Source organism: Mytilus californianus, unplaced genomic scaffold, assembly GCF_021869535.1.
Source record: "Mytilus californianus isolate M0D057914Y unplaced genomic scaffold, xbMytCali1.0.p SCAF_4, whole genome shotgun sequence".
NCBI classification, from domain to species: Eukaryota; Metazoa; Mollusca; class Bivalvia; order Mytilida; family Mytilidae; genus Mytilus; species Mytilus californianus.
The window spans coordinates 102018180-102044391 of record NW_026262690.1 but is presented as its reverse complement, the minus strand read 5'-3'; the positions used below and the strand labels follow the sequence as shown (position 1 = coordinate 102044391).

Here is a 26212-nt window from a genome sequence, read left to right as displayed (position 1 = left end):
CAGGAACTCCAACGAAAAATTAGCACATTCCCATCCCACTGATTTCTTGAAGAAAATAAAAGGTTCCGACTCAGTTTGTCAAGTACGTGATAACTCCTTTGAGGGGTATCTGCGATGCCGCCTTCGCCTGTTCTGTTAACTGAAGCTGGTCTTATCACATGATTTGGTATCGAGTGTCTTATCTACCTACCAATGTAAATAAACACGGAAACTCCCGTGGTTATTTGTGAATCGCCAAAGTAATAACGACACCTGTTTCCGTTCAATAAATAAAGACAAAAGCTCAAAAGATCGAAAAAAATCGGTCCATATTTAACAGAATGACATAAGAAAATTAACTGCATTCGGAAAGAGGGCAAGCTTATTTTTAGTTTTGTTTAATGTTTTAATCTTTGAAACTTGGAAATCGGGAAATATCCGATATTAAAAATTACATGTACTTAAAGTCGGGTGTTTGCAGAAAACAATGTGATGCACGTGTAGTGTGCCGGATGGTGCCGGATAGCTTAAATTTAAGCTTTAAGGTTGTTAATTTTTATTGAATGTTACAAGAAAATTTATTGTTTTCTCTATCGTCTCAAATTGAAAAATGTTACTAACGTATTTAACAAATATGTTTTAAAGACTGAAAGAGCTTTATAATTACACGCAGGTGATGACCTCTACATAGCAATATCAGGTTACGAGACAGACGAATTGTTACACCTTTTATAAAGTTGTAAACAAACCTTAAACATTCAACCTAGTCCGAGATTACTCTGACAGATTTTTTTTACGAATGGCATTTATTAATTATGGATCGGCATTTAAAGAAATTTGTTTTTTTTTTTGTGAAAACAGTCGCGGGGATTTTGTATTTTTTTTTACGCAGCAAAACCGGAAAAACTGACATGGTCGGTTAATGTCGTTTCCTTCACAATTAAGTACACATCCTGTTATTTCGGTATGTTCCGTAATTACGATCAATCACGAGGTTCCAAAAATTTGATCGGAACCCATGCATCCATATGACATGTCGAGTTAATTATTAACAAATACTTAACGATTTTGCGGCATCGCACTATAAACGTTTGAAGTCCGCTTGTTGGAGTTCCTGTCAATATAATACTTCCATGATTTAAACAAGAGTGCACAAGCTGAAATGTCTCGCCTTCTTTACTAATCATTGATATTATGTTGATAGTCCTAAATATAAAGCTTTATTACAACTGTCACATAAACTTAACATTAACCAAGTAAACTAGTCATTGAACAATGAACCATGAAAATGAGGTCAAGGTCAGATGAACCATGTTAGGCAGGCATGTACAGCTAACAATTCTTCCATACAACAAATATGGTTGACCTATTGCTTATAGTTTAAGAAAAACAGACCAAAACACAAAAACTTAACACTGAGCAATGAACCTTGAAAATGAGGTCAAGGTCAAATAGAACCTGCGTGACTGACATTTAGATCATAAAATATTTTCATACACCAAATATAGTTGAACTATTGCATATAGTATTAGAAAAAAAGACCAAAACTCAAAAACTTAACTTCGACCACTGAACCATGAAAATGAGGGTTGCTTGATGTTCAGCTTCTTTTCCTTTTTATTACAAAGGAAATCAAACCTAACCATTTAATTGTCAGGCCTGCTTTTCTGACCATCATTGATTTATTGGTGATAGTCCTTAAATTTTTACTACAGGTATCACCTAAAAAACATATTCAATGACTTGTAAAAATAAAATGCTCCGCTGGGTGCAGCTTGATTCGACCGCAGAGGTCGAACCCTGAACAGTTTGGGCAAGTATGGACACAACATTCAAGCTTGATACAGCTCTGAATTTGGATTGTGATTAAATATTTGACACAGCATAGGTTTCTGACACAGAATGAATGTGGTCTAAGAACTTAAATTTTTTTAATTTACCTATTATGGTCCAATATCCAAAATCTAAGTACATACACGGTTAGATTCAGCATATCAAAGAACCCCAAGAATTCAATTTTTGTCAAAATCAAACTTAAGTTTAATTTTGGACCCTTTGGACCTTAATGTAGACCAATTTGAAAATGGGACCAAATATTAAGAATCTAAATAAACTGTTAAATTCAGCATATCAAAGAACCCCAATATTTCAATTTTTGATGAATTCAAACCATATCATTATTATTTGCTTTTATATATAAATAAAAAATAACCAACTTAAAATGGAAAATTTTAAAGAAAATAAAATGCTTCGCTTGGCGCAGCTTGATACGACCGCAGAGGTCGAACCCTGAACAGTTGGGGCAAGTATGGACACAACATTCAAGCTTGATACAGCTCTGAATTTGGATTGTGATTAAATATTTGACACAGCATAGGTTTCTGACACAGAAAGAATGTGGTCTAAGAACTTCAATTTTTTTAATTTACCTATTATGGTCCAATGTCCAAAATCAAAATACATGGTTAGATTCAGCATATCAAAGAACCCCATATATTCAATTTTTGTTGAAATCAAACAAAGTTTAATTTTGGACCCCAACTTGGACCAACTTGAAAACTGGTCCCATAATCAAAAATCTAAACACATGTTTAGATTCAGCATATCAAAGTACCCGAAGGATTCAATTTTTGTTAAAATCAAACTAAGTTTAATTTTGGACCCTTTGGACCTTAATGTAGACAAATTTAAAAAACGGGACCCTAAATTAAAAATCTAAAAACACAGTTAGATTTGGCATATCAAAGAACCCCAATAATTCAATTTTTGATGAAATCAAACAAAGTTTAATTTTGGACCCTTTTGACCTCAATATGAACCAATTTGATAGCGGGCCCACAAATAAAAAATCTAAATACATGGTAAGATTCAGCATATCAAAGAACCCCATATATTCAATTTTTGTTGAAATCAAACAAAGTTTAATTTTGGACCCCAATTTGGACCATCTTGAAAACTGGGCCAAAAATCTAAAATCTAAACACATGTTTAGATTCAGCATATCAAAGAAACCCCAAAAATTCAATTTTTGTTAAAATCAAACTAAGTTAAATTTTGGACCCTTTGGACCTTAATGTAGACCAATTTAAAAAACAGGACCCAAAATTAAAAATCTAAATACACGGTTAGATTTGGCATATCAAAGAACCCCAATAATTCAATTTTTGATGAAATCAAACAAAGTTTAATTTTGGACCCTTTTGACCTCAATATGAACCAATTTGATAGCGGGCCCACAAATAAAAAATCTAAATACATGGTAAGATTCAGCATGTCAAAGAACCCCATATATTCAATTTTTGTTGAAATCAAACAAAGTTTAATTTTGGACCCCAATTTGGACCAACTTGAAAACTGGGCCAAAAATCTAAAATCTAAATACATGTTTAGATTCAGCATATCAAAGAACCCCATATATTCAATTTTTGTTGAAATCAAACAAAGTTTAATTTTGGACCCCAATTTGGACCAACTTGAAAACTGGGCCCATAATCAAAAATCTAGACACATGTTTAGATTCAGCATATCAAAGAACCCTAAGAATTCAATTTTTGTTAAAATCAAACTAAGTTCAATTTTGGACCCTTTGGACCTTAATGTAGACAAATTTAAAAAACGGGACCCAAAATTAAAAATCTAAATACATGGTTAGATTCGGCATATCAAAGAACCCCAATAATTCAATTTTTGATGAAATCAAACAAAGTTTAATTTTGGACCCTTTGGACCTCAATGTGGACCAATTTAAAAACGGGGCCCAAAATCCAAAAACTTAATACACGGTTAGATTCAGCATATTAAAGAACCCCAAGAATTCAAGAATAAAACCCCATTGAAATTGATCAAGAAATAAGCAATTTATACGAAGTATCTTCTTTTGCACAATACTGTGCAATTGAATATTTCTTGCTATTGCGCAATACTGTACAATTGACAATTTCTTGCTATTGCGCAATATTGTGCTATTGGATATTTCTTGCTATTGCGCAATACTGTTAAATTGAAGATTTCTTGCTATTGCGCAATACTGTGCAATTGAAGATTTCTTGCTATTGTGCAATACTGTGCAATTGAAAATTTCTTGCTATTGCACAATACTTATTATATGATAATTTACACATCCTGTTTGGTGTGTATCTCCTACCATATCATTATTATTTGCTTTTAAATATAAATCAGAAATAACCAACTTAAAATGGAAAATTTTAAAAGAAAAAAAAAGGAAAAAAAGAAAAAAAAAAAAAAAAAAAAATCCCCCCCCAAATTTTTTGAACCCCCTTATGATTCATCACCCCCAAATTCAATCCCAGCCTTCCCTTTGTGGTATGGTACCTTGCAGTACAATTTCAGAGAGATCCATACACTTGAACACAAGTTATTGTCTGGAAACTAGAAAAATGCTTATTTTTGGCCCCTTTTTGGCCCCCAATTCCTAAACGTTTCGGGCAATTACCCCCAAACTCAATTCCAGCTTTCCCTTTGTGATATGGAACCTTGTAGTACAATTTCAGAAATATCCAAACACTTACACACAAGTTATTGTCATGAAACTAGAAAAATGCTTGTTTTTTGCCCCTTTTTTGGCCCCTAATTCCTAAAATTTTGAGGCAATTACCCCCAAAATCAATTACAGCCTTCCCTTTGTGATATGGAACCTTGTGGTACAATGTCAGAGAGATCCATACACTTACACACAAGTTATTGTCTGAAAGTTACAAAAATGCTTATTTTTGGCCCCTTTTTGGCCCCTAATTCCTTAACTGTTGGTACCATAACCCCCAAAATCAATCCCAACCTTCCTTTTGTGGTATTGAACCTTATGGTGGAATTTCATGGAGATCCATTCACTTAAACTAAAGTTAGAGTGCGAAAACCAATGTGTCTTCGGACGACGCCGGACGACGACGACGACGACGACGACGACGCCAACGTCATACCAATATACGACCAAAAAATTTTTAATTTTTGCGGTCGTATAAAAACTAGAGGCTCTAAAGAGCCTGTGTCGCTCACCTTGGTCTATGTGCATATTAAACAAAGGACACAGGTGGATTCATGACAAAATTGTGTTTTGGTGATGGTGATGTGTTTGTAGATCTTACTTTACTGAACATTCTTGATGCTTACAATTATCTCTATCTATAATGAACTTGGCCCTGTAGTTTCAGTGGAAATTATTTTGTAAAAATTTACAAAATTTATGAAAATTGTTAAAAATTTATTATAAAGGGCAATAACTCCTTAAGGGGTCAATTGACCATTTTGGTCATGTGACTTATTTGTAGGTCTTACTTTGCTGTACATTATTGCTCTTTACAGTTTATCTCTATCTATAATAATATTCAAGATAACCAAAAGCTGAAAAAATTTCTAAAAATTACCAATTCAGGGGCAGCAACCCAACAACGGGTTGCCTGAATGGTCTGAAAATTTAAGGGCAGATAGATCTTGACCTAATGAACAATTTTGTTTTTGAAAGATTTGCTAAAAATGCTTTGGGTTTAGATATATGAGTCAAAAACTGCATTTTACCCTATGTACTATTATTAGCCATGTCGGCCATCTTGGTTTGAGGGCGGGGTCATCAAACACAATTTTTAAACTACATACCCTAATGATGATTGTTTACAACTTTAGTTAAATTCATCTTAGTAGTTTCAGAGGAGAAGATTTTTGTAAAAGATAAAAAAAAATTTCGAATAAAATGCTTCGCTGGGCGCAGCTTGATACGACCGCAGAGGTCGAACCCTGAACAGTTGGGGCAAGTATGGACACAACATTCAAGCTTGATACAGCTCTGAATTTGGATTGTGATTAAATATTTGACACAGCATAGGTTTCTGACACAGAAAGAATGTGGTCTAAGAACTTCAATTTTTTTAATTTACCTATTATGGTCCAATGTCCAAAATCAAAATACATGGTTAGATTCAGCATATCAAAGAACCCCATATATTCAATTTTTGTTGAAATCAAACAAAGTTTAATTTTGGACCCCAACTTGGACAAACTTGAAAACTGGTCCCATAATCAAAAATCTAAACACATGTTTAGATTCAGCATATCAAAGTACCCGAAGAATTCAATTTTTGTTAAAATCAAACTAAGTTTAATTTTGGACCCTTTGGACCTTAATGTAGACAAATTTAAAAAACGGGACCCAAAATTAAAAATCTAAAAACACGGTTAGATTTGGCATATCAAAGAACCCCAATTATTCAATTTTTGATGAAATCAAACAAAGTTTAATTTTGGACCCTTTTGACCTCAATATGAACCAATTTGATAGCGGGCCCACAAATAAAAAATCTAAATACATGGTAAGATTCAGCATATCAAAGAACCCCATATATTCAATTTTTGTTGAAATCAAACAAAGTTTAATTTTGGACCCCAATTTGGACCAACTTGAAAACTGGGCCAAAAATCTAAAATCTAAATACATGTTTAGATTCAGCATATCAAAGAACCCCATATATTCAATTTTTGTTGAAATCAAACAAAGTTTAATTTTGGACCCCAACTTGGACCAACTTGAAAACTGGTCCCATAATTAAAAATCTAAACACATGTTTAGATTCAGCATATCAAAGAACCCCAAAAATTCAATTTTTGTTAAAATCAAACTAAGTTTAATTTTGGACCCTTTGGACCTTAATGTAGACCAATTTAAAAAACAGGACCCAAAATTAAAAATCTAAATACACAGTTAGATTTGGCATATCAAAGAACCCCAATAATTCAATTTTTTATGAAATCAAACAAAGTTTAATTTTGGACCCTTTTGACCTCAATATGAACCAATTTGATAGCAGGCCCACAAATAAAAAATCTAAATACATGGTAAGATTCAGCATATCAAAGAACCCCATATATTCAATTTTTGTTGAAATCAAACAAAGTTTAATTTTGGACCCCAATTTGGACCAACTTGAAAACTGGGCCAAAAATCTAAAATCTAAATACATGTTTAGATTTTGCATATCAAATAACCCCATATATTCAATTTTTGTTGAAATCAAACAAAGTTTAATTTTGGACCCCAACTTGGACCAACTTGAAAACTGGGCCCATAATCAAAAATCTAAACACATGTTTAGATTCAGCATATCAAAGAACCCCAAGAATTCAATTTTTGTTAAAATCAAATTAAGTTTAATTTTGGACCCTTTGGACCTTAATGTAGACCAATTTAAAAAACGGGACCCCAAATTAAAAATCTAAATACACGGTTAGATTCGGCATATCAAAGAACCCCAATAATTCAATTTTTGATGAAATCAAACAAAGTTAAATTTTGGACCCTTTGGACCTCAATGTGGACCAATTTAAAAACGGGGCCCAAAATCCAAAAACTTAATACACGGTTAGATTCAGCATATTAAAGAACCCCAAGAATTCAAGAATAAAACCCCATTGAAATTGATCAAGAAATAAGCAATTTATACGAAGTATCTTCTTTTGCACAACACTGTGCAATTGAATATTTCTTGCTATTGCGCAATACTGTACAATTGACAATTTCTTGCTATTGCGCAATATTGTGCTATTGGATATTTCTTGCTATTGCGCAATACTGTGCAATTGAAGATTTCTTGCTATTGCGCAATACTGTGCAATTGAAGATTTCTTGCTATTGTGCAATACTGTGCAATTGAAAATTTCTTGCTATTGCACAATACTTATTATATAATAATTTACACATCCTGTTTGGTGTGTATCTCCTACCATATCATTATTATTTGCTTTTAAATATAAATCAGAAATAATCAACTTAAAATGGAAAATTTTAAAAGAAAAAAAAAAGGAAAAAAAGAAAAAAAAAAAAAAAAAAAATCTCCCCCCCCCAAATTTTTTGAACCCCCTTATGATTCATCACCCCCAAACTCAATCCCAGCCTTCCCTTTGTGGTATGGTACCTTGCAGTACAATTTCAGAGAGATCCATACACTTGAACACAAGTTATTGTCTGGAAACTAGAAAAATGCTTATTTTTGGCCCCTTTTTGGCCCCCAATTCCTAAACGTTTCGGGCAATTACCCCCAAACTCAATTCCAGCTTTCCCTTTGTGATATGGAACCTTGTAGTACAATTTCAGAAATATCCAAACACTTACACACAAGTTATTGTCATGAAACTAGAAAAATGCTTGTTTTTTGCCCCTTTTTTGGCCCCTAATTCCTAAAATTTTGAGGCAATTACCCCCAAAATCAATTACAGCCTTCCCTTTGTGATATGGAACCTTGTGGTACAATGTCAGAGAGATCTATACACTTACACACAAGTTATTGTCTGAAAATTACAAAAATGCTTATTTTTGGCCCCTTTTTGGCCCCTAATTCCTTAACTGTTGGTACCATAACCCCCAAAATCAATCCCAACCTTCCTTTCGTGGTATTGAACCTTATGGTGAAATTTCATGGAGATCCATTCACTTAAACTAAAGTTAGAGTGCGAAAACCAATGTGTCTTCGGACGACGCCAGACGACGCCGGACGACGACGACGACGACGACAACGACGACGACGACGACGACGACGACGCCAACGTCATACCAATATACGACCAAAAAATTTTTAATTTTTGCGGTCGTATAAAAACGGGACCCTAAATTAAAAATCTAAAAACACAGTTAGATTTGGCATATCAAAGAACCCCAATAATTCAATTTTTGATGAAATCAAACAAAGTTTAATTTTGGACCCTTTTGACCTCAATATGAACCAATTTGATAGCGGGCCCACAAATAAAAAGTCTAAATACATGGTAAGATTCAGCATATCAAAGAACCCCATATATTCAATTTTTGTTGAAATCAAACAAAGTTTAATTTTGGACCCCAATTTGGACCATCTTGAAAACTGGGCCAAAAATCTAAAATCTAAATACATGTTTAGATTCAGCATATCAAAGAACCCCATATATTCAATTTTTGTTGAAATCAAACAAAGTTTAATTTTGGACCCCAACTTGGACCAACTTGAAAACTGGTCCCATAATCAAAAATCTAAACACATGTTTAGATTCAGCATATCAAAGAACCCCAAAAATTCAATTTTTGTTAAAATCAAACTAAGTTTAATTTTGGACCCTTTGGACCTTAATGTAGACCAATTTGAAAAACAGGACCCAAAATTAAAAATCTAAATACACGGTTAGATTTGGCATATCAAAGAACCCCAATAATTCAATTTTTGATGAAATCAAACAAAGTTTAATTTTGGACCCTTTTGACCTCAATATGAACCAATTTGATAGCGGGCCCACAAATAAAAAATCTAAATACTTGGTAAGATTCAGCATATCAAAGAACCCCATATATTCAATTTTTGTTGAAATCAAACAAAGTTTAATTTTGGACCCCAATTTGGACCAACTTGAAAACTGGGCCAAAAATCTATAATCTAAATACATGTTTAGATTCAGCATATCAAAGAACCCCATATATTCAATTTTTGTTGAAATCAAACAAAGTTTAATTTTGGACCCCAACTTGGACCAACTTGAAAACTGGTCCCATAATCAAAAATCTAAACACATGTTTAGATTCAGCATATCAAAGAACCCTAAGAATTCAATTTTTGTTAAAATCAAACTAAGTTTAATTTTGGACCCTTTGGACCTTAATGTAGACAAATTTAAAAAACAGGACCCAAAATTAAAAATCTAAATACACGGTTAGATTTGGCATATCAAAGAACCCCAATAATTCAATTTTTGATGAAATCAAACAAAGTTTAATTTTGGACCCTTTGGACCTCAATGTGGACCAATTCAAAAACGGGGCCCAAAATCTAAAAACTTAATACACGGTTAGATTCAGCATATTAAAGAACCCCAAGAATTCAAGAATAAAACCCCATTGAAATTGATCAAGAAATAAGCAATTTATACGAAGTATCTTCTTTTGCACAATACTGTGCAATTGAATATTTCTTGCTATTGCGCAATACTGTACAATTGACAAGTTCTTGCTATTGCGCAATATTGTGCTATTGGATATTTCTTGCTATTGTGCAATACTGTTAAATTGAAGATTTCTTGCTATTGCGCAATACTGTGCAATTGAAGATTTCTTGCTATTGTGCAATACTGTGCAATTGAAAATTTCTTGCTATTGCACAATACTTATTATATAATAATTTACACATCCTGTTTGGTGTGTATCTCCTACCATATCATTATTATTTGCTTTTAAATATAAATCAGAAATAACCAACTTAAAATGGAAAATTTTAAAAGTAAAAAAAAGGAAAAAAAGAAAAAAAAAAAAAAAAAAAATCCCCCCCCCCAAATTTTTTGAACCCCCTTATGATTCATCACCCCCAAACTCAATCCCAGCCTTCCCTTTGTGGTATGGTACCTTGCAGTACAATTTCAGAGAGATCCATACACTTGAACACAAGTTATTGTCTGGAAACTAGAAAAATGCTTGTTTTTTGGCCCCTTTTTGGCCCCCAATTCCTAAACGTTTCGGGCAATTACCCCCAAACTCAATTCCAGCTTTCCCTTTGTGATATGGAACCTTGTAGTACAATTTCAGAAATATCCAAACACTTACACACAAGTTATTGTCATGAAACTAGAAAAATGCTTGTTTTTTGCCCCTTTTTTGGCCCCTAATTCCTAAAATTTTGAGGCAATTACCCCCAAAATCAATTACAGCCTTCCCTTTGTGATATGGAACCTTGTGGTACAATGTCAGAGAGATCTATACACTTACACACAAGTTATTGTCTGAAAATTACAAAAATGCTTATTTTTGGCCCCTTTTTGGCCCCTAATTCCTTAACTGTTGGTACCATAACCCCCAAAATCAATCCCAACCTTCCTTTCGTGGTATTGAACCTTATGGTGAAATTTCATGGAGATCCATTCACTTAAACTAAAGTTAGAGTGCGAAAACCAATGTGTCTTCGGACGACGCCAGACGACGCCGGACGACGACGACGACGACGACAAGGACGACGACGACGACGACGACGACGACGACGCCAACGTCATACCAATATACGACCAAAAAATTTTTAATTTTTGCGGTCGTATAAAAACGGGACCCTAAATTAAAAATCTAAAAACACAGTTAGATTTGGCATATCAAAGAACCCCAATAATTCAATTTTTGATGAAATCAAACAAAGTTTAATTTTGGACCCTTTTGACCTCAATATGAACCAATTTGATAGCGGGCCCACAAATAAAAAGTCTAAATACATGGTAAGATTCAGCATATCAAAGAACCCCATATATTCAATTTTTGTTGAAATCAAACAAAGTTTAATTTTGGACCCCAATTTGGACCATCTTGAAAACTGGGCCAAAAATCTAAAATCTAAATACATGTTTAGATTCAGCATATCAAAGAACCCCATATATTCAATTTTTGTTGAAATCAAACAAAGTTTAATTTTGGACCCCAACTTGGACCAACTTGAAAACTGGTCCCATAATCAAAAATCTAAACACATGTTTAGATTCAGCATATCAAAGAACCCCAAAAATTCAATTTTTGTTAAAATCAAACTAAGTTTAATTTTGGACCCTTTGGACCTTAATGTAGACCAATTTGAAAAACAGGACCCAAAATTAAAAATCTAAATACATGGTTAGATTTGGCATATCAAAGAACCCCAATAATTCAATTTTTGATGAAATCAAACAAAGTTTAATTTTGGACCCTTTTGACCTCAATATGAACCAATTTGATAGCGGGCCCACAAATAAAAAATCTAAATACTTGGTAAGATTCAGCATATCAAAGAACCCCATATATTCAATTTTTGTTGAAATCAAACAAAGTTTAATTTTGGACCCCAATTTGGACCAACTTGAAAACTGGGCCAAAAATCTAAAATCTAAATACATGTTTAGATTCAGCATATCAAAGAACCCCATATATTCAATTTTTGTTGAAATCAAACAAAGTTTAATTTTGGACCCCAACTTGGACCAACTTGAAAACTGGTCCCATAATCAAAAATCTAAACACATGTTTAGATTCAGCATATCAAAGAACCCTAAGAATTCAATTTTTGTTAAAATCAAACTAAGTTTAATTTTGGACCCTTTGGACCTTAATGTAGACAAATTTAAAAAACAGGACCCAAAATTAAAAATCTAAATACACGGTTAGATTTGGCATATCAAAGAACCCCAATAATTCAATTTTTGATGAAATCAAACAAAGTTTAATTTTGGACCCTTTGGACCTCAATGTGGACCAATTCAAAAACGGGGCCCAAAATCTAAAAACTTAATACACGGTTAGATTCAGCATATTAAAGAACCCCAAGAATTCAAGAATAAAACCCCATTGAAATTGATCAAGAAATAAGCAATTTATACGAAGTATCTTCTTTTGCACAATACTGTGCAATTGAATATTTCTTGCTATTGCGCAATACTGTACAATTGACAAGTTCTTGCTATTGCGCAATATTGTGCTATTGGATATTTCTTGCTATTGTGCAATACTGTTAAATTGAAGATTTCTTGCTATTGCGCAATACTGTGCAATTGAAGATTTCTTGCTATTGTGCAATACTGTGCAATTGAAAATTTCTTGCTATTGCACAATACTTATTATATAATAATTTACACATCCTGTTTGGTGTGTATCTCCTACCATATCATTATTATTTGCTTTTAAATATAAATCAGAAATAACCAACTTAAAATGGAAAATTTTAAAAGTAAAAAAAAGGAAAAAAAGAAAAAAAAAAAAAAAAAAATCCCCCCCCCCAAATTTTTTGAACCCCCTTATGATTCATCACCCCCAAACTCAATCCCAGCCTTCCCTTTGTGGTATGGTACCTTGCAGTACAATTTCAGAGAGATCCATACACTTGAACACAAGTTATTGTCTGGAAACTAGAAAAATGCTTATTTTTGGCCCCTTTTTGGCCCCCAATTCCTAAACGTTTCGGGCAATTACCCCCAAACTCAATTCCAGCTTTCCCTTTGTGATATGGAACCTTGCAGTACAATTTCAGAAATATCCAAACACTTACACACAAGTTATTGTCATGAAACTAGAAAAATGCTTGTTTTTTGCCCCTTTTTTGGCCCCTAATTCCTAAAATTTTGAGGCAATTACCCCCAAAATCAATTACAGCCTTCCCTTTGTGATATGGAACCTTGTGGTACAATGTCAGAGAGATCCATACACTTACACACAAGTTATTGTCTGAAAGTTACAAAAATGCTTATTTTTGGCCCCTTTTTGGCCCCTAATTCCTTAACTGTTGGTACCATAACCCCCAAAATCAATCCCAACCTTCCTTTTGTGGTATTGAACCTTATGGTGAAATTTCATGGAGATCCATTCACTTAAACTAAAGTTAGAGTGCGAAAACCAATGTGTCTTCGGACGACGACGACGACGACGACGACAACGACGACGACGACGACGACGACGACGCCAACGTCATACCAATATACGACCAAAAAATTTTTAATTTTTGCGGTCGTATAAAAATTGTTAAAAATTGACTATAAAAGAGCAATAACTCCTTAAGGGGTCAACTGACCATTTTGGTCATGTTGACTTATTTGTAGAACTTACTTTGCTGAACATTATTGCTGTTTACAGTTTATCTCTATCTATAATTATATTCAAGATAATAACCAAATAAGGCAAAATTTCCTTAAAATTACTAATTCAGGGGCAGCAACCTAACAACGGGTTGTCCCATTCATCTGAAAATTTCAGGGCAGATAGATCTTGAGCTAATAAACATTTTTACCCTTGTCAGATTTGCTCTCAATGCTTTGGTTTCAGAGATATAAGCCAAAATCTACATTTTATCCCTATGTTCTATTTTTAACCATGGCGGCCATCTTGGTTAGTTGGCCGGGTCACCGGACACATTTTTTAAACTAGATACCCTAATGATGATATTGGCCAAGTTTGGTTAAATTTGGCCCAGTAGTTTCAGAGGAGAAGATTTTTGTAAAAGTTTACGGACGACGGACGCCAAGTGATGAGAAAAGCTCACTTGGCCCTTTGGGCCAGGTGAGCTAAAAAAGGAACACCCCCCCCCCCAATTTTTTGAACCCCCTTATGATTCATAACCCCCAAACTCAATCCCAGCCTTCCATTTGTGGTTTGGTACCTTGCAGTACAATTTCAGAGAGATCCATACACTTGAACACAAGTTATTGTCTGGAAACTAGAAAAATGCTTGTTTTTTGGCCCCTTTTTGGCCCCAAATTCCTAAACGTTTAGGGCAATTACCCCCAAACTCAAACCTAGCTTTCCCTTTGTGATATGGAACCTTGCAGTAAAAATTCATAAAGATCCATACACTTACACACAAGTTATTGTCCTGAAACTAGAAAAATGCTTGTTTTTTTGCACTTTTATGGCCCCTAATTACTGCAATTTTGAGGGTATTACCCCCCAAAATCAATCCCAGCCTTCCCTTTGTGGTATGGTACCTTGCAGTACAATTTCAGAGAGATCCATACATTTGAACACTAGTTATTGTCTGGAAACTAGAAAAATGCTTATTTTTGGCCCCTTATTCCTAAACTTTTTCGGCAATTACATCCAAATTCAATTCCAGCTTTCCCTTTGTGATATGGAACCTTGTACCTTGTAGTACAATTTCATAAAGATCAATACACTTACACACAAGTTATTGTCGTGAAACTAGAAAAATGCTTGTTTTTGGCCCCTAATTCCTAAAATTCGGAGGCAATTACCCCCAAAATCAATCCCAGCATTCCCTTTGTGATATGGAACCTTGTGATACAATGTCAGAGAGATCCATACACTTACACACAAGTTATTGTCATGAAACTAGAAAAATGCTTGTTTTTTGCCCCTAATTCCTAAAATTTGGAGGCAATTACCCCCAAAATCACTCCCAGCATTCCCTTTGTGATATGGAACCTTGTGGTACAATGTCAGAGAGATCCATACACTTACACACAAGTCATGTCTGGAAGTTACAAAAATGCTTATTTTTGACCCCTAATTCCTTAACTGTGGGTACAATAACCCCCAAAATCAATCCCCACCTTCCTTTTGTGGTATTGAACCTTATGGTAAAATTTCATTGAGATCCATTCACTTAAACTAAAGTTAAGAGTGCGAAAACTAATGTGTCTTCGGACAACAATGACGCCAACGTTATACCAAAAATTTTTTTGCGGATGTATAAAAACTTAACATTGACCAATGAACCGTGAAAATGAGGTCGTCAGATGAAACCTGACAGACAAACATGAATACCTTACAATCATTTCATATACCAAATATAGTTGACCTACTGCTTACAGTATCTGAGAAACGGACCCAAGCATGCAACTTTAACCTTGATCACTGATCCAAGAAATGAGGTTGAGGTCAGGTGAAACCTGTCTGATGGACATGTTGACCTTGCAAGGAACCCATATGCCAAATGTAGATATTCGATTACTAATAATAAGTGAGAAACTGACATGACAAAAAACTAAACTTTTTTTCAAGCAGTCGCTGAGCCATAAAAATTCGTAAGGGTTCCGCGGAACCAAGTGTCTCGCCTACTTTTGCTGTTGTCTATGTTTTCAGTGCACGTGTGATAGGGGAATGCACATCATAGATTTACAGTTAATGAAATAAAACGTTTGAAATGTATGAAAAAAGTTATGCTTGTAAAAAATGAATACAGTACTAGTATGCAATCAAATCTATAGATTTATAAGAGTTAAAACATAAATTTATTGAATGAACAAATGATAAAGAAGATTATTTTTATATTGCTTGATGATTTATCCCTTAGAAATGCATGTAAAAAGAAGATGCAATTATAAAATTTTGTTCAAAATAATTGATGCAACTAAAAGAGTAGAATATATGTCGAAATAAGAAAATTGTGTGTTATAGGAAATATGGGAAGCATTTTTTTCCTCATAAACAACATTTTCAATGATTATAGAGTCAATTAAAATAAAATGATTAAGGGCCAGGTGACATAAATATGAATATAAAAATGTATTATCGCAAGATGTTTTTTATCAGGAATTGAGTCGTCCAGGATGGTTTATGAATCTAATAAATGTTGTTTTAAAAACTTTTAACTGCAGACTGTATGTAATGTTAACTGGGAGAAAAACGAAGTCCATTTATAATATATGTAAAAACAGGAAATAAATTTTTACAAAATTTCCTTCTAGATATATACTAGCTTTTGATCATAAACAAGCTTCTGTCCAAGTTTGGTAGAAATCCAGGATAGTTTAAGAAAGTTATTAAAATTTTAAAAACTTTAACCTCAGAGTAATTGTCATGTTAACTGGCAGAAAAACTAAGTCCATTTATAAGTAAAATATGGATAAACAGGATTTTTTTTTTTACAAAATTTACTTCTGGATACTATCTTATGATCATAAACAAGCTTCTGTCCAAATTTGGTAGAAATCCAGGATAGTTTAAGAAAGTTATTAAAATTTCAAAAACTTTAACCACAGAGTGAATATTTGTGGACGCCGACGGTGACGACATGTAGGATGGCTATGTCTCGCTTTTGCGACAAAAACAAGAATGTGTCCACAGATGCCCCACTCGCACTATCATTTTCTATGTTCAGTGGACTGTGAAATTTGGGTCAAATCTCTAATTTGGCATTAAACTTAGAAAGATCATATCATAGGGAACATGTGTACTAAGTTTCAAGTTGATAGGACTTCAACTTCATCAAAAACTACCTTGACCAAAAACTTAAACATGAAGCGGGACAGAAGGATGAATGCAGAGACTGAAAAACATAAAGCCCCTCTACTATCGTAGGTGGGGCATAAAAACATCCATGCTATTTACATACACCTTCCAACATATTTGATGTACATGTAACTGTATCCATGAATTAAGTATATCCATACCATATATATTCATTAAAGCATCAAGCAGTCACAATAGATAATCCATTTCATGACATCCTCCAATATACACTATGTTAAATACACTAAGTATAAACTGGTGAAGAAAAATCTCCTTTTAAAAATTATCCTTATCCGAGTTGAACCCATATCTTACCCTCTGCTCCAATTGACACTAATCTAACACCCTTGCTGGCAATAAAATCAAGAGCTTTATTCACGTTGGCAATTTTGTGGAACCTCATTTTTCCTCTATCTGGTCTGGGTAACTGTTCCCCTGATATAACTTCTAATAATAACATAAGTTTTAAGCCATTTCGAAAGTCCTCATCTATATCTTCTATTTGAGTTCCTGCTTTCCGTAGATGTGAATTGCACCATGCTGTGAATGTCTAGAAAAAAATAGAATAATAATTAAATACATGTAACAACACATAAATTTGGTACTTCTGAAGCGCTTTTCTGAGTCAACCATCAGGAACATTTTTCAATACAACATGACTTAAGTTCTTTTAAGAAAACATGTGGACTGTACATGTACCTTTCATTACTTATACATGTATAAATTACAAATTGTAAAATTAATACTTTAACATCCTAAAAAGGGGATTTTGGTCTAGAAAGAAATAGTACAGAAATAAATTTGGTCATGTCATTGTGGTCAGGGTTTTTTATAGCCAATTTGCACTAATTTTTGTTTAAAATAATTTTCCAGTTATAAAACTGCCATTCTTTATTGTATCATTTTTTATAGCCAATTTGCACTAATTTTTGTTTAAAATCATTTTCCAGTTATAAAACTGCCATTCTTTATTGTATAATAATTGAAAGGCTCTCAAAATTATTATTTCAATACATGTACCTACAGGAGGTATTTTCTAATGATCTCTATATCTTGTTTACTGACAGAAGAATGTACTGATCAAGATCAGATGAGTTATCATCAGTATTTAATAACTTTTCAGCAAAGACTATTAATAATTCCTATCAAAACTTTCATTTAGTAACATGGAAAAGCAATTTTCATGATTTTTCACAAATTATAAACATGTACAAGTTTGAATTACCATGTATTACACAAATACACAAGTATCACCCTCTATTACATTGAACATTTATTCTTATCTTTAAATGTGACATAATTTCATGCCAAATTAATTTAAGTATATTATATTATATAAAACCCTTGAAAAAGCAAAAGAGTGAAAAATATTTTTTACTAGACAAAGGAAACTTGTAGAAGAACTCTGCAAGAAGGAAGTAAAGTTTGGGTTATTAAAAAAAAAAAACAGAATAAAGGGGCTATTCGAATTCATATATGTCAATTTAAAAGAAAAATCTGCTGTATAAAAAAAGATTACCACACTAAAGTGCCCTTTTCTAAAACTGACATATATATACATGATAAAGAACATGACAATCACAGACATGTACACATATATACAGTAGATTCATTATCATACTAACATAATAGAAAAACAAAGGATATTTGGTATCCATCCATGACACAAAATCAGTATATGCACAGCAAATAACACACATACATGTACATAAGTACAAAATTTTTGTGGTTGAATGTAAGCTACATGTACATGTATAAATTGGACAGTTTTATACCACTTGTCTTATGATTTGACTTCCATGTACGACATGTATGTTTAACAATTCAATTTTTGCAAATAATATGAACAACCAATCAAAGCATGTAATCAAAGTAAGATTTGCACAGTTACCAGTATTTTGCATTTAATTAATCTTAAAATAAGAATGAATTAACAAAGAAAGTGATTTTTTTCATTCATATGTTCACGTGAATTGGGATCGAAGTCAAGGTAATCAATTGACAGCAAGCACTAAACTGATATCTAGCAGCATGCAGATAAGGTAAAAGTCAAAAGTTTTATTGAAAGTCGATGGGGAATGGTCGATTTAACAAATAACATTTTGAATCAACAAAAGTATTGTTCAGAAACCCAGGCTACTCTAAGAATATATTATATACTAAGTAATTTTTTTCAATAATTTAAAAGACAAATTACTCAATAGATGGAAAAACACTGGAGATAAAGGAATACTGTAACAAACAAACAAAACATATGGCAAGTAATCTTTCAATTTTAAAAAGGAATGAAAAAGTAAATTCATATAGTAAAGGGGTATAACTTGGGTTTAAGTTTTAAAAGTTTGCAGAAAATACTACTTTTTAGTGGTCCAAAACATTCCATTCAATTTCAAAAAGTCATTCTCCATTTACCTACATGTATATCATCCAAAAACCATGAATTTTGATTTTTTCAAACAATCAAGTACCATAACTCTGTGACAGTAAAAGTGATGAAAAAAAAAACCTGTTCTGTTTATCATCAGGAAGATAGACATGCAGATTCCTATATGACCACATCTCTGATGAGTGTGATTTAAAAAGAAAAAAATGTTTTGATTTACAGAGCAGTTTTGCTCATGTTATTACTTGACATGAAAGTAAGATTTTTTATGTCATATTTAGACCAAAGTAGGTATTACAAATTGTTATCATAAGTGATGTTTATATTTTCTGCAAAAAAAACCCAAATCATGCATCCTTCTACTTGTGCTATATTAAATAACCATTAGAATTTCAAATCAAATTCTTAGATTTCATTATGTAAAAAATATGTTTGCATAAAAAAGTGGCTAATGTACATGTATGTTAATATGATAAGCTTAATTCTTTATTAATCTGCATCATAATTTAAAAAAAATTATGCATCCTTGTATTTTAGATTCAAACATTCATACAAATGTACATACAAAATTTATCAAAAAAATTGAACGCAAACTTCTTTTTTAAATGTAACAAAAAACACATTTTCATAATAATTCAAGTTAACTTTTAAGTCCAAGTTCCTATTTATTTAATTAATTTATATTCTATATAAACAGCAAATGAAAAAATCATACAATATTTACAACAAAGGTGTCAATGACCTTGACTACCCAAGAGGGTTTTCCACTATTTGTAAATATATATGTACATGTATGTAAAGACCTGGTTTATAAAGGTTTCATAACAAGTGAGAATTGGATATTACTTGATATCAACTTAATCTATCAAATTTCAAAGTAATAATAAACAAGCTTTTAGCAAGTATAATATTGAAGTTTATCAAACATTTTTCTCATGCTAAAATTTTCCATTTGTTTGGCCTATTTTGTCAATTAAGTACTTGCAATTGTATCTCTTTGAGCTCTTACTGGATATAGTCTTTTTGTACTGTGGCAGAGTAGGGCAAACAATATACCCTTTTTTTGTTGCACATTTAGTGCACACAGACTGTGCTGCACTTGGCCTTTGTTAAATACAGTTTGAATATTTTGTTCATAATTTAATAAACCACAAAGGAAAAGGAGTGTGTCATTTGTGACCTAAAAATAACAAATGGAAAGTCACAATAATTCATATAACAATGCAGAGTAGGCTAAAGATATTTGCAGATTTGTGGTAAAATTTATTAATATGCACTAAGCACAATGTGATAAGAGGCCACAACTATCTGTGCAAGAAGTTAATATGAAAGTGAGAATATGAAGTTATTAAATATACCTATACACTTTACATTTGTAAAGTTTTAAAATTTACTCAATCTGAAGTAGGGTGCAATTCAACAAAAACAAACAACTACTGCAAGCAATTGCTTGATATAAATGTACATACACACTGTATCATCAGAATGTACTTTGATGACCTTGAACTTTTTATTATAATTTTTACCAATGCATCAGCTAACAGTTTTAATGGCCTGGGGTAAATAAATTAACTATTTTCTATTTATACTAATTTATAACCCTTTCTTAACTTATAGGTTTATCAGTTTTGATGAGGCATCTGTTTACCTTTTTAATTAATATCATCTGACATGGATACAAAACCTTTAGGTAGTACAAAACTGACTCGTATGTCAAAATTACCATAAGACAATTTCATCAGTAAAAATAACTTATAATGTTATGTAATGTCATACAATCCAGCTGGTCAAGATTACTAGTTAAGAATTAGCTAGTGAATGAACACCTTGACTTGATATCCAACTGGCAAGGCCATTTTTGGTAATGGGAGTGTTACAAACTTTCTGCTGTGTCTAGAGTTTTCCATTGTCTACATTGTAAAGCATAATTTTTAAGACAAAGACGTTTAAAAGAAAGCCAGTCAATGAAGTTATTTAAATAATAAACCTTGATGAAATTAAATAGCAAGTAATTGATTAGATGGAATGTAATACTATCCCTGGAATGCCAGGTGTGTGATCATTACACATCACTAAACATGCGTAACTAACTACACCTACTATCTTACATATGAATGATGTATGCATATATGAAATGTACAGCTAGACAAAATTAAACTACTGCAAATTATGGACACTTGTTATAAGTTTTTATAAACATTGAGGAAAAACCTTTTGAAAATAATAAGGGAACCAAAATTAAAACTTTATTCCAAATTTCAAGTTAATTACAATACCCGTTCCTTATTCATTATAAACTAATTATAGTAAAACGTCACATTAATAGAAAGGTTAGGACCCTATAACAGTGACACAGATTATGAATCAATCATATTCATAAAGTCTCCATTTATATTAGCTCCGCCCCTTTACGACTTTTCCTTATTTGGTTTCATCATGGCTGCCGACGTTTTTTGAAAACTAAGAAAATATGTTTCAATAAACTTTCAATTTCAAACACTGCAAATAGACGATATTCGGTGTCGTTTGTAACTGTTAAATGGTATGCAATCATAAAAAAATGTGGACTCTTACTCAGTACTACAAACACCGTTAAAGGCAAAACATATCCGGCACAAGTTTACAAACCTTTTTCTGTTGTTTTTCCCAGGCCGGGTCAAGTAAACCTTCCCTATCCCATTCCTCCTCCTCGTCTACATATCCGTCACTTGGGTAATCATCCATTTTGAAGGCTCCTCTCTGTGTAAGGCAGAACTAAAAGCGATATTTGATGTTTGTTGTTTCCCCCCGGCGTTAGCTTTGCAAAGAGGGAAATACCAGTTTTTACACCTCACTAGAGGTCGCTGATCACGTGGTTGTTTCCGGTTTATTCGATATGCCTTTGGACTTATCTAAGAAGATTGACGATGAAATTGCGGGAAAAAAATAACAAGAGGCATACATGGTTCCAATTGACATTCCCACTTACAACAATATTAAAAGATCATATAGAATTAAGACATTGAGAGATAAGTCAAAAAGAGGATGTTCATAGAGCTCAATAATTGATGATATATGTGCAGTTTTGATAGCTCATGATCCTACATCATCATGTCGATACTGTTTACTAATATTTTGGCATTGCCACAAGGTCATGCCTTTCTCAGACTGTTTTCAAATGACGTCTTTATACTAAATCCGTTGGATGTGCACTGGTTGATACTTTAGTCTGGGAGAACATGATTTATTTGTTAGTTGTAATTTGGCTATAAACCAGCTTGTACTCTTATTTCGGTGCTTTGTGTCTATTGTATCATATGTTAGTTTTGTTTGTACCTCGTATCGATCTTTTGAGTTGAGCGGGCCAATTTCAACTGATTTTCACACCGTTTGTTCTTATGGTGTGCTGTTACACCACTGTAACAGGTTAGAGTGGGGTTGAGCGCTCAGAAACATGCTTACGTGACCCCGTCCGACATTCTTTATATGCCGTTCTGTCCCAAGCCAGGAGCCTTTCATACAATGGTTGTCTTTGGTTCATGTCTGTCAGATTTGTTTTATAGTAAATTGTTTTGTTATAAATGAGGCCGTACGTTTTCTTGTTTCAATAGTGATATTCACATTTTTCATGTCGTGGCCTTTAATAACCGACTATATTGTTGAAGACCATATGTTGGCTTATAATTGCTTACTTCCTCTTCATTTTAACTCTGGTGGATAGTCAGTGTCTCGTTTGGAATCATACCACATCTCCTAATTTTTATATATGTTGGACCTGGTTGGACAGAAAACGAAGTCTATTTAGCAGTAAAATACGGGAAAATAAAAAAAAATCATATGCTATTTCTTGAGTCATGAAGTAGCTTCTGTCTAAGTTTTGAGCATTATCCCACGAAGTTATTAATGTCACTAAAAAATTAACATCAAATTGAATATCACTGTTAGCAAACTGAACTAGTTTCATCTATCCGTGAGTAAATTTATGAAAAATGAGAATAACATATTTTAAAATTTTGCTTTATATGCTATCTCTTAGGGGTTCCCAGCCAGTCTCTAAATATAAATATTCGGTTTTAGTAAAGATTGGAAATCCTGTTACAATCCTCGCAGCTTGCATTTGAAGTTTTTCTAATCTGTTTGAATAGCAAATACCACACTTCACAAGCATACTCAAATATATACCAGATACATTTTTTCTAAGTTCTGTCTATTCATCTTAAAATTTTAATTTTGTTAAGCATGCCAAGAAATTGCCTCCGTTGAAATTCTGCAAACACCCCATCGAGCAAATTACATGGATGATTAATATTGACCATTTGGTATATGGCCGTGTTCTAAGCGACACGTACATGAAGGTCATAAATTAATTTGTTGAATGAAATCAAATCTTTAGCTACTAATGAGTGCCGTAGGAGGTCGACCGGAATCTTAACGAGGATTTCTTGGCATGACTCCGAAATGCTTTGTAATATTTTTGGAAATATTTTCTTCGTGCTCATTCCATTCAATCTTATTAAAATAAGTTCACATCACTTGCTCCTCGATTTTTTATATGTCGCCGTGTGTTTAATATTGCATTCCATTTTGCGTCCTGGGAAAAAGTTACACCTAAGTGTTTATGACTTGATGTGTTAGATATTGATCTTCCATTGAAAGAAAAACTTAAATTATTTGCGGTTTAAAATTGGGAAGGTTTGTAATTTTGTTTAAATTTTATTCCACGTTTAAGATTTTATAAAACTGTTTATTTTTGTCGTTGTAAGAAATTAACCAACTTGATCTTATTTAACAGCTATTATAAAAAAAAAAGGATAAGCGAACCATTAAATAACATGCTAGCAGTAATGTTTAATTCAAAAGTTTTAGTGAATTTTTGTATTAAATGCCAAAATAAGTTAAAGTTTCTTTGGTCATTTTATATTTTTACCAGTATATGAGTCGGTTTTAGTTGTGAATTTTGAAATACAATATAAAAAGTTTGAGTTACCTTGCTTATTATTTTTAAAAAAACTTTAAAAGCAGCAACAGAAGATTCGTATAGGGAAGGATATCGAATAAATTGTGGATTGAAGCGCATGTCATTATTAAACTTTCTGGCTTGTTTTATGTGCAATATTTGCCAAAGACAAAATTTTAATATAACATATATACATTCACATATTAATTTACGAATTTTCATTATAAATCTTTGTAAAATAGTAAATTAAGTACATGAAAACCTCGGGTATACTTATGTGCTCCGGAAGGGTAAGCATCTCTTGCTCAACCAGTGGTACCCGTCATGTCGCTCATTGCTAAAAAAAAATCTAGTAATAACTTCAATGTGATTCCATACATTAGAACAGGACTGTGGCTCATGATGACATTATAAAAGTAAGAATATGTGGTATGATTGCCAATGAGAAAATTATCCACCAGAGGCCAGAGGACGAGGATGTAAACACTATAAGTCACTGTGCGGCCTTCAACAATAAGAATACTAATACCGTATAGTAAGCTATAAAAACTCGCGGCATGAAAAAATTGAAACAATTCAAAGAGAAAACCAACGACCTGATGTATGCTACAATAAAAAAAACGGTAAACATATATGTCATATATGACAGACAGTAACCAATATAACACTCGAATAATATACCGAGAAAATAAGAATAAGGAGACGTGGTACGTTTGCCAATGAGACATCCATCCACCAGTACTAGATGACGAGGTTATAATAACTTCAATAATGAGGAAAACATATTTCGTATGGTAAGCTTTATCAGATATCAGCATGACAAAAACATGTTGGCTCATGTCTGTCATATTTGTTTTTAGTAATTGTTTTGTTATAAATTAGACGTTAGTTTTCTCAATTGAGTTGTTTCATATTTTTCATGTCGGGGCCTTTTATAGCCGACCATACGGTATGGATTATTTCTCATTGTTGAAGGCCGTACGGTTGTCTATAATTGCTTACATCCACTTCATTTTAATTTTGGTGAATACAGTTGTCTCATTGGCAATCATACCACATCTCCTTATTTTTACAGTGAACCATGAAAATGAGGTCAAGGTCAGATGAACCCTGACAGAAAAAAAATGTACACCATGCTATCATTCCATACACAAAATATAGTTGAGGTATTGCTTATACTGAGTATCTAAGAAATAGACATAACCATGAAAACTTATAAAAATTGACAAATGAACCAAAAATAGTGTATTATTGCTTAAAGTATCTGAGAAATAACCCAAACCACAAAAACCTTAACATTGACCAATCAACCCTAATAATGAAGTCAACCTGCATGGCTGTCGGGCATGTTCAGCTTACAACCTTTCTATACACCAAATATAATTGACCTTTTGCTGATAGCATCTGAGATACAAACGTAATCACAAAAAAAAACTTAACCTTGATCACTGATTAATGAAATGCACGAGGTCAAGGTCAAGCGAACCCTGTCTGACGGACAGTTAGACATTGCAATGGTGCCGTATACCAAATATTGTTATCCTATTACTTATAAGTGAATATTTCACATGACTTTGTTCTCAAGCAGCAACCCGCTGAACCATGAAAAGGAGGTCAACGACAATGAACATATGACAGGCGGAAATTTCGTAACATAAGGCATCTCCATACAAGGTTTTTCTACCTTCTGAAATGAATGATAAAGGCCGCCTCCATCCTTCTCACCAGAAGGATGACCGCATGATCTCATATTTTCACGCGTCCGCTTAGTACAATATTTTGTTGTTAATTCCTGATTCAATTTCTAGTTTCATTTGTTTCTTTCCGATGGTTTACATCTTTTTTTGTATATACCTTTAGGGTGAAGAAAGAATGAGGGGCCTTTATCATCGCATGAAACAAGCACTTCTTATTTCTAACATAATTCAATTATTGCTTCTATTGGACATTGAATTTATCAATCTGATTAAGACCTATTGTATATATAACGAATTCAGAGATTTCAGTTAAATTGAGCAAATTATTTGCTTCCTATGCTTTTTGATCTCACAAAGACCGACACCTCAGTGACAATGCCTGGACATTGTTATGTTAGACTAACCAATATATCTATTAATATATTATAACACCACCAAAATTAACATGTTAGAATTAAACGGGAAAATGATACTAAAAAAATATAATCTAAAACAATGAATTCATAAAACAT

General features: G+C 32.9%; 1 protein-coding gene and 2 long non-coding RNA genes across 4 annotated transcripts in view; all 3 read right to left on the bottom strand.

Moving 5' to 3' along the window:
• Nucleotides 1-21932, bottom strand: part of LOC127698934 (alpha-actinin, sarcomeric-like) — a 77168-nt gene extending 55236 nt beyond the window's left edge. For both annotated transcript variants that reach the window (XM_052202686.1, XM_052202685.1), the window contains exons 1-2: nt 21696-21932; nt 17000-17234 (exon numbers count right to left, since the gene is read on the bottom strand). In XM_052202686.1, coding sequence (XP_052058646.1) covers nt 17000-17234; nt 21696-21791 — 331 coding nt within the window. In that variant the 5' untranslated portion in view covers nt 21792-21932. The remainder of the gene's footprint in view (nt 1-16999; nt 17235-21695) is intronic.
• LOC127699019 (uncharacterized) lies at nt 816-5668 on the bottom strand. Its single transcript, XR_007981007.1, has 2 exons — nt 3049-5668; nt 816-2040 (listed from the first exon to the last, which is right to left on the bottom strand). It is a non-coding gene; the product is annotated as an uncharacterized LOC127699019 (long non-coding RNA).
• Nucleotides 5672-13462, bottom strand: LOC127699002 (uncharacterized). The gene is made up of 2 exons (XR_007980985.1): nt 12053-13462; nt 5672-11529 (listed from the first exon to the last, which is right to left on the bottom strand). It is a non-coding gene; the product is annotated as an uncharacterized LOC127699002 (long non-coding RNA).
• Nucleotides 21933-26212: the final 4280 nt, after the last annotated feature.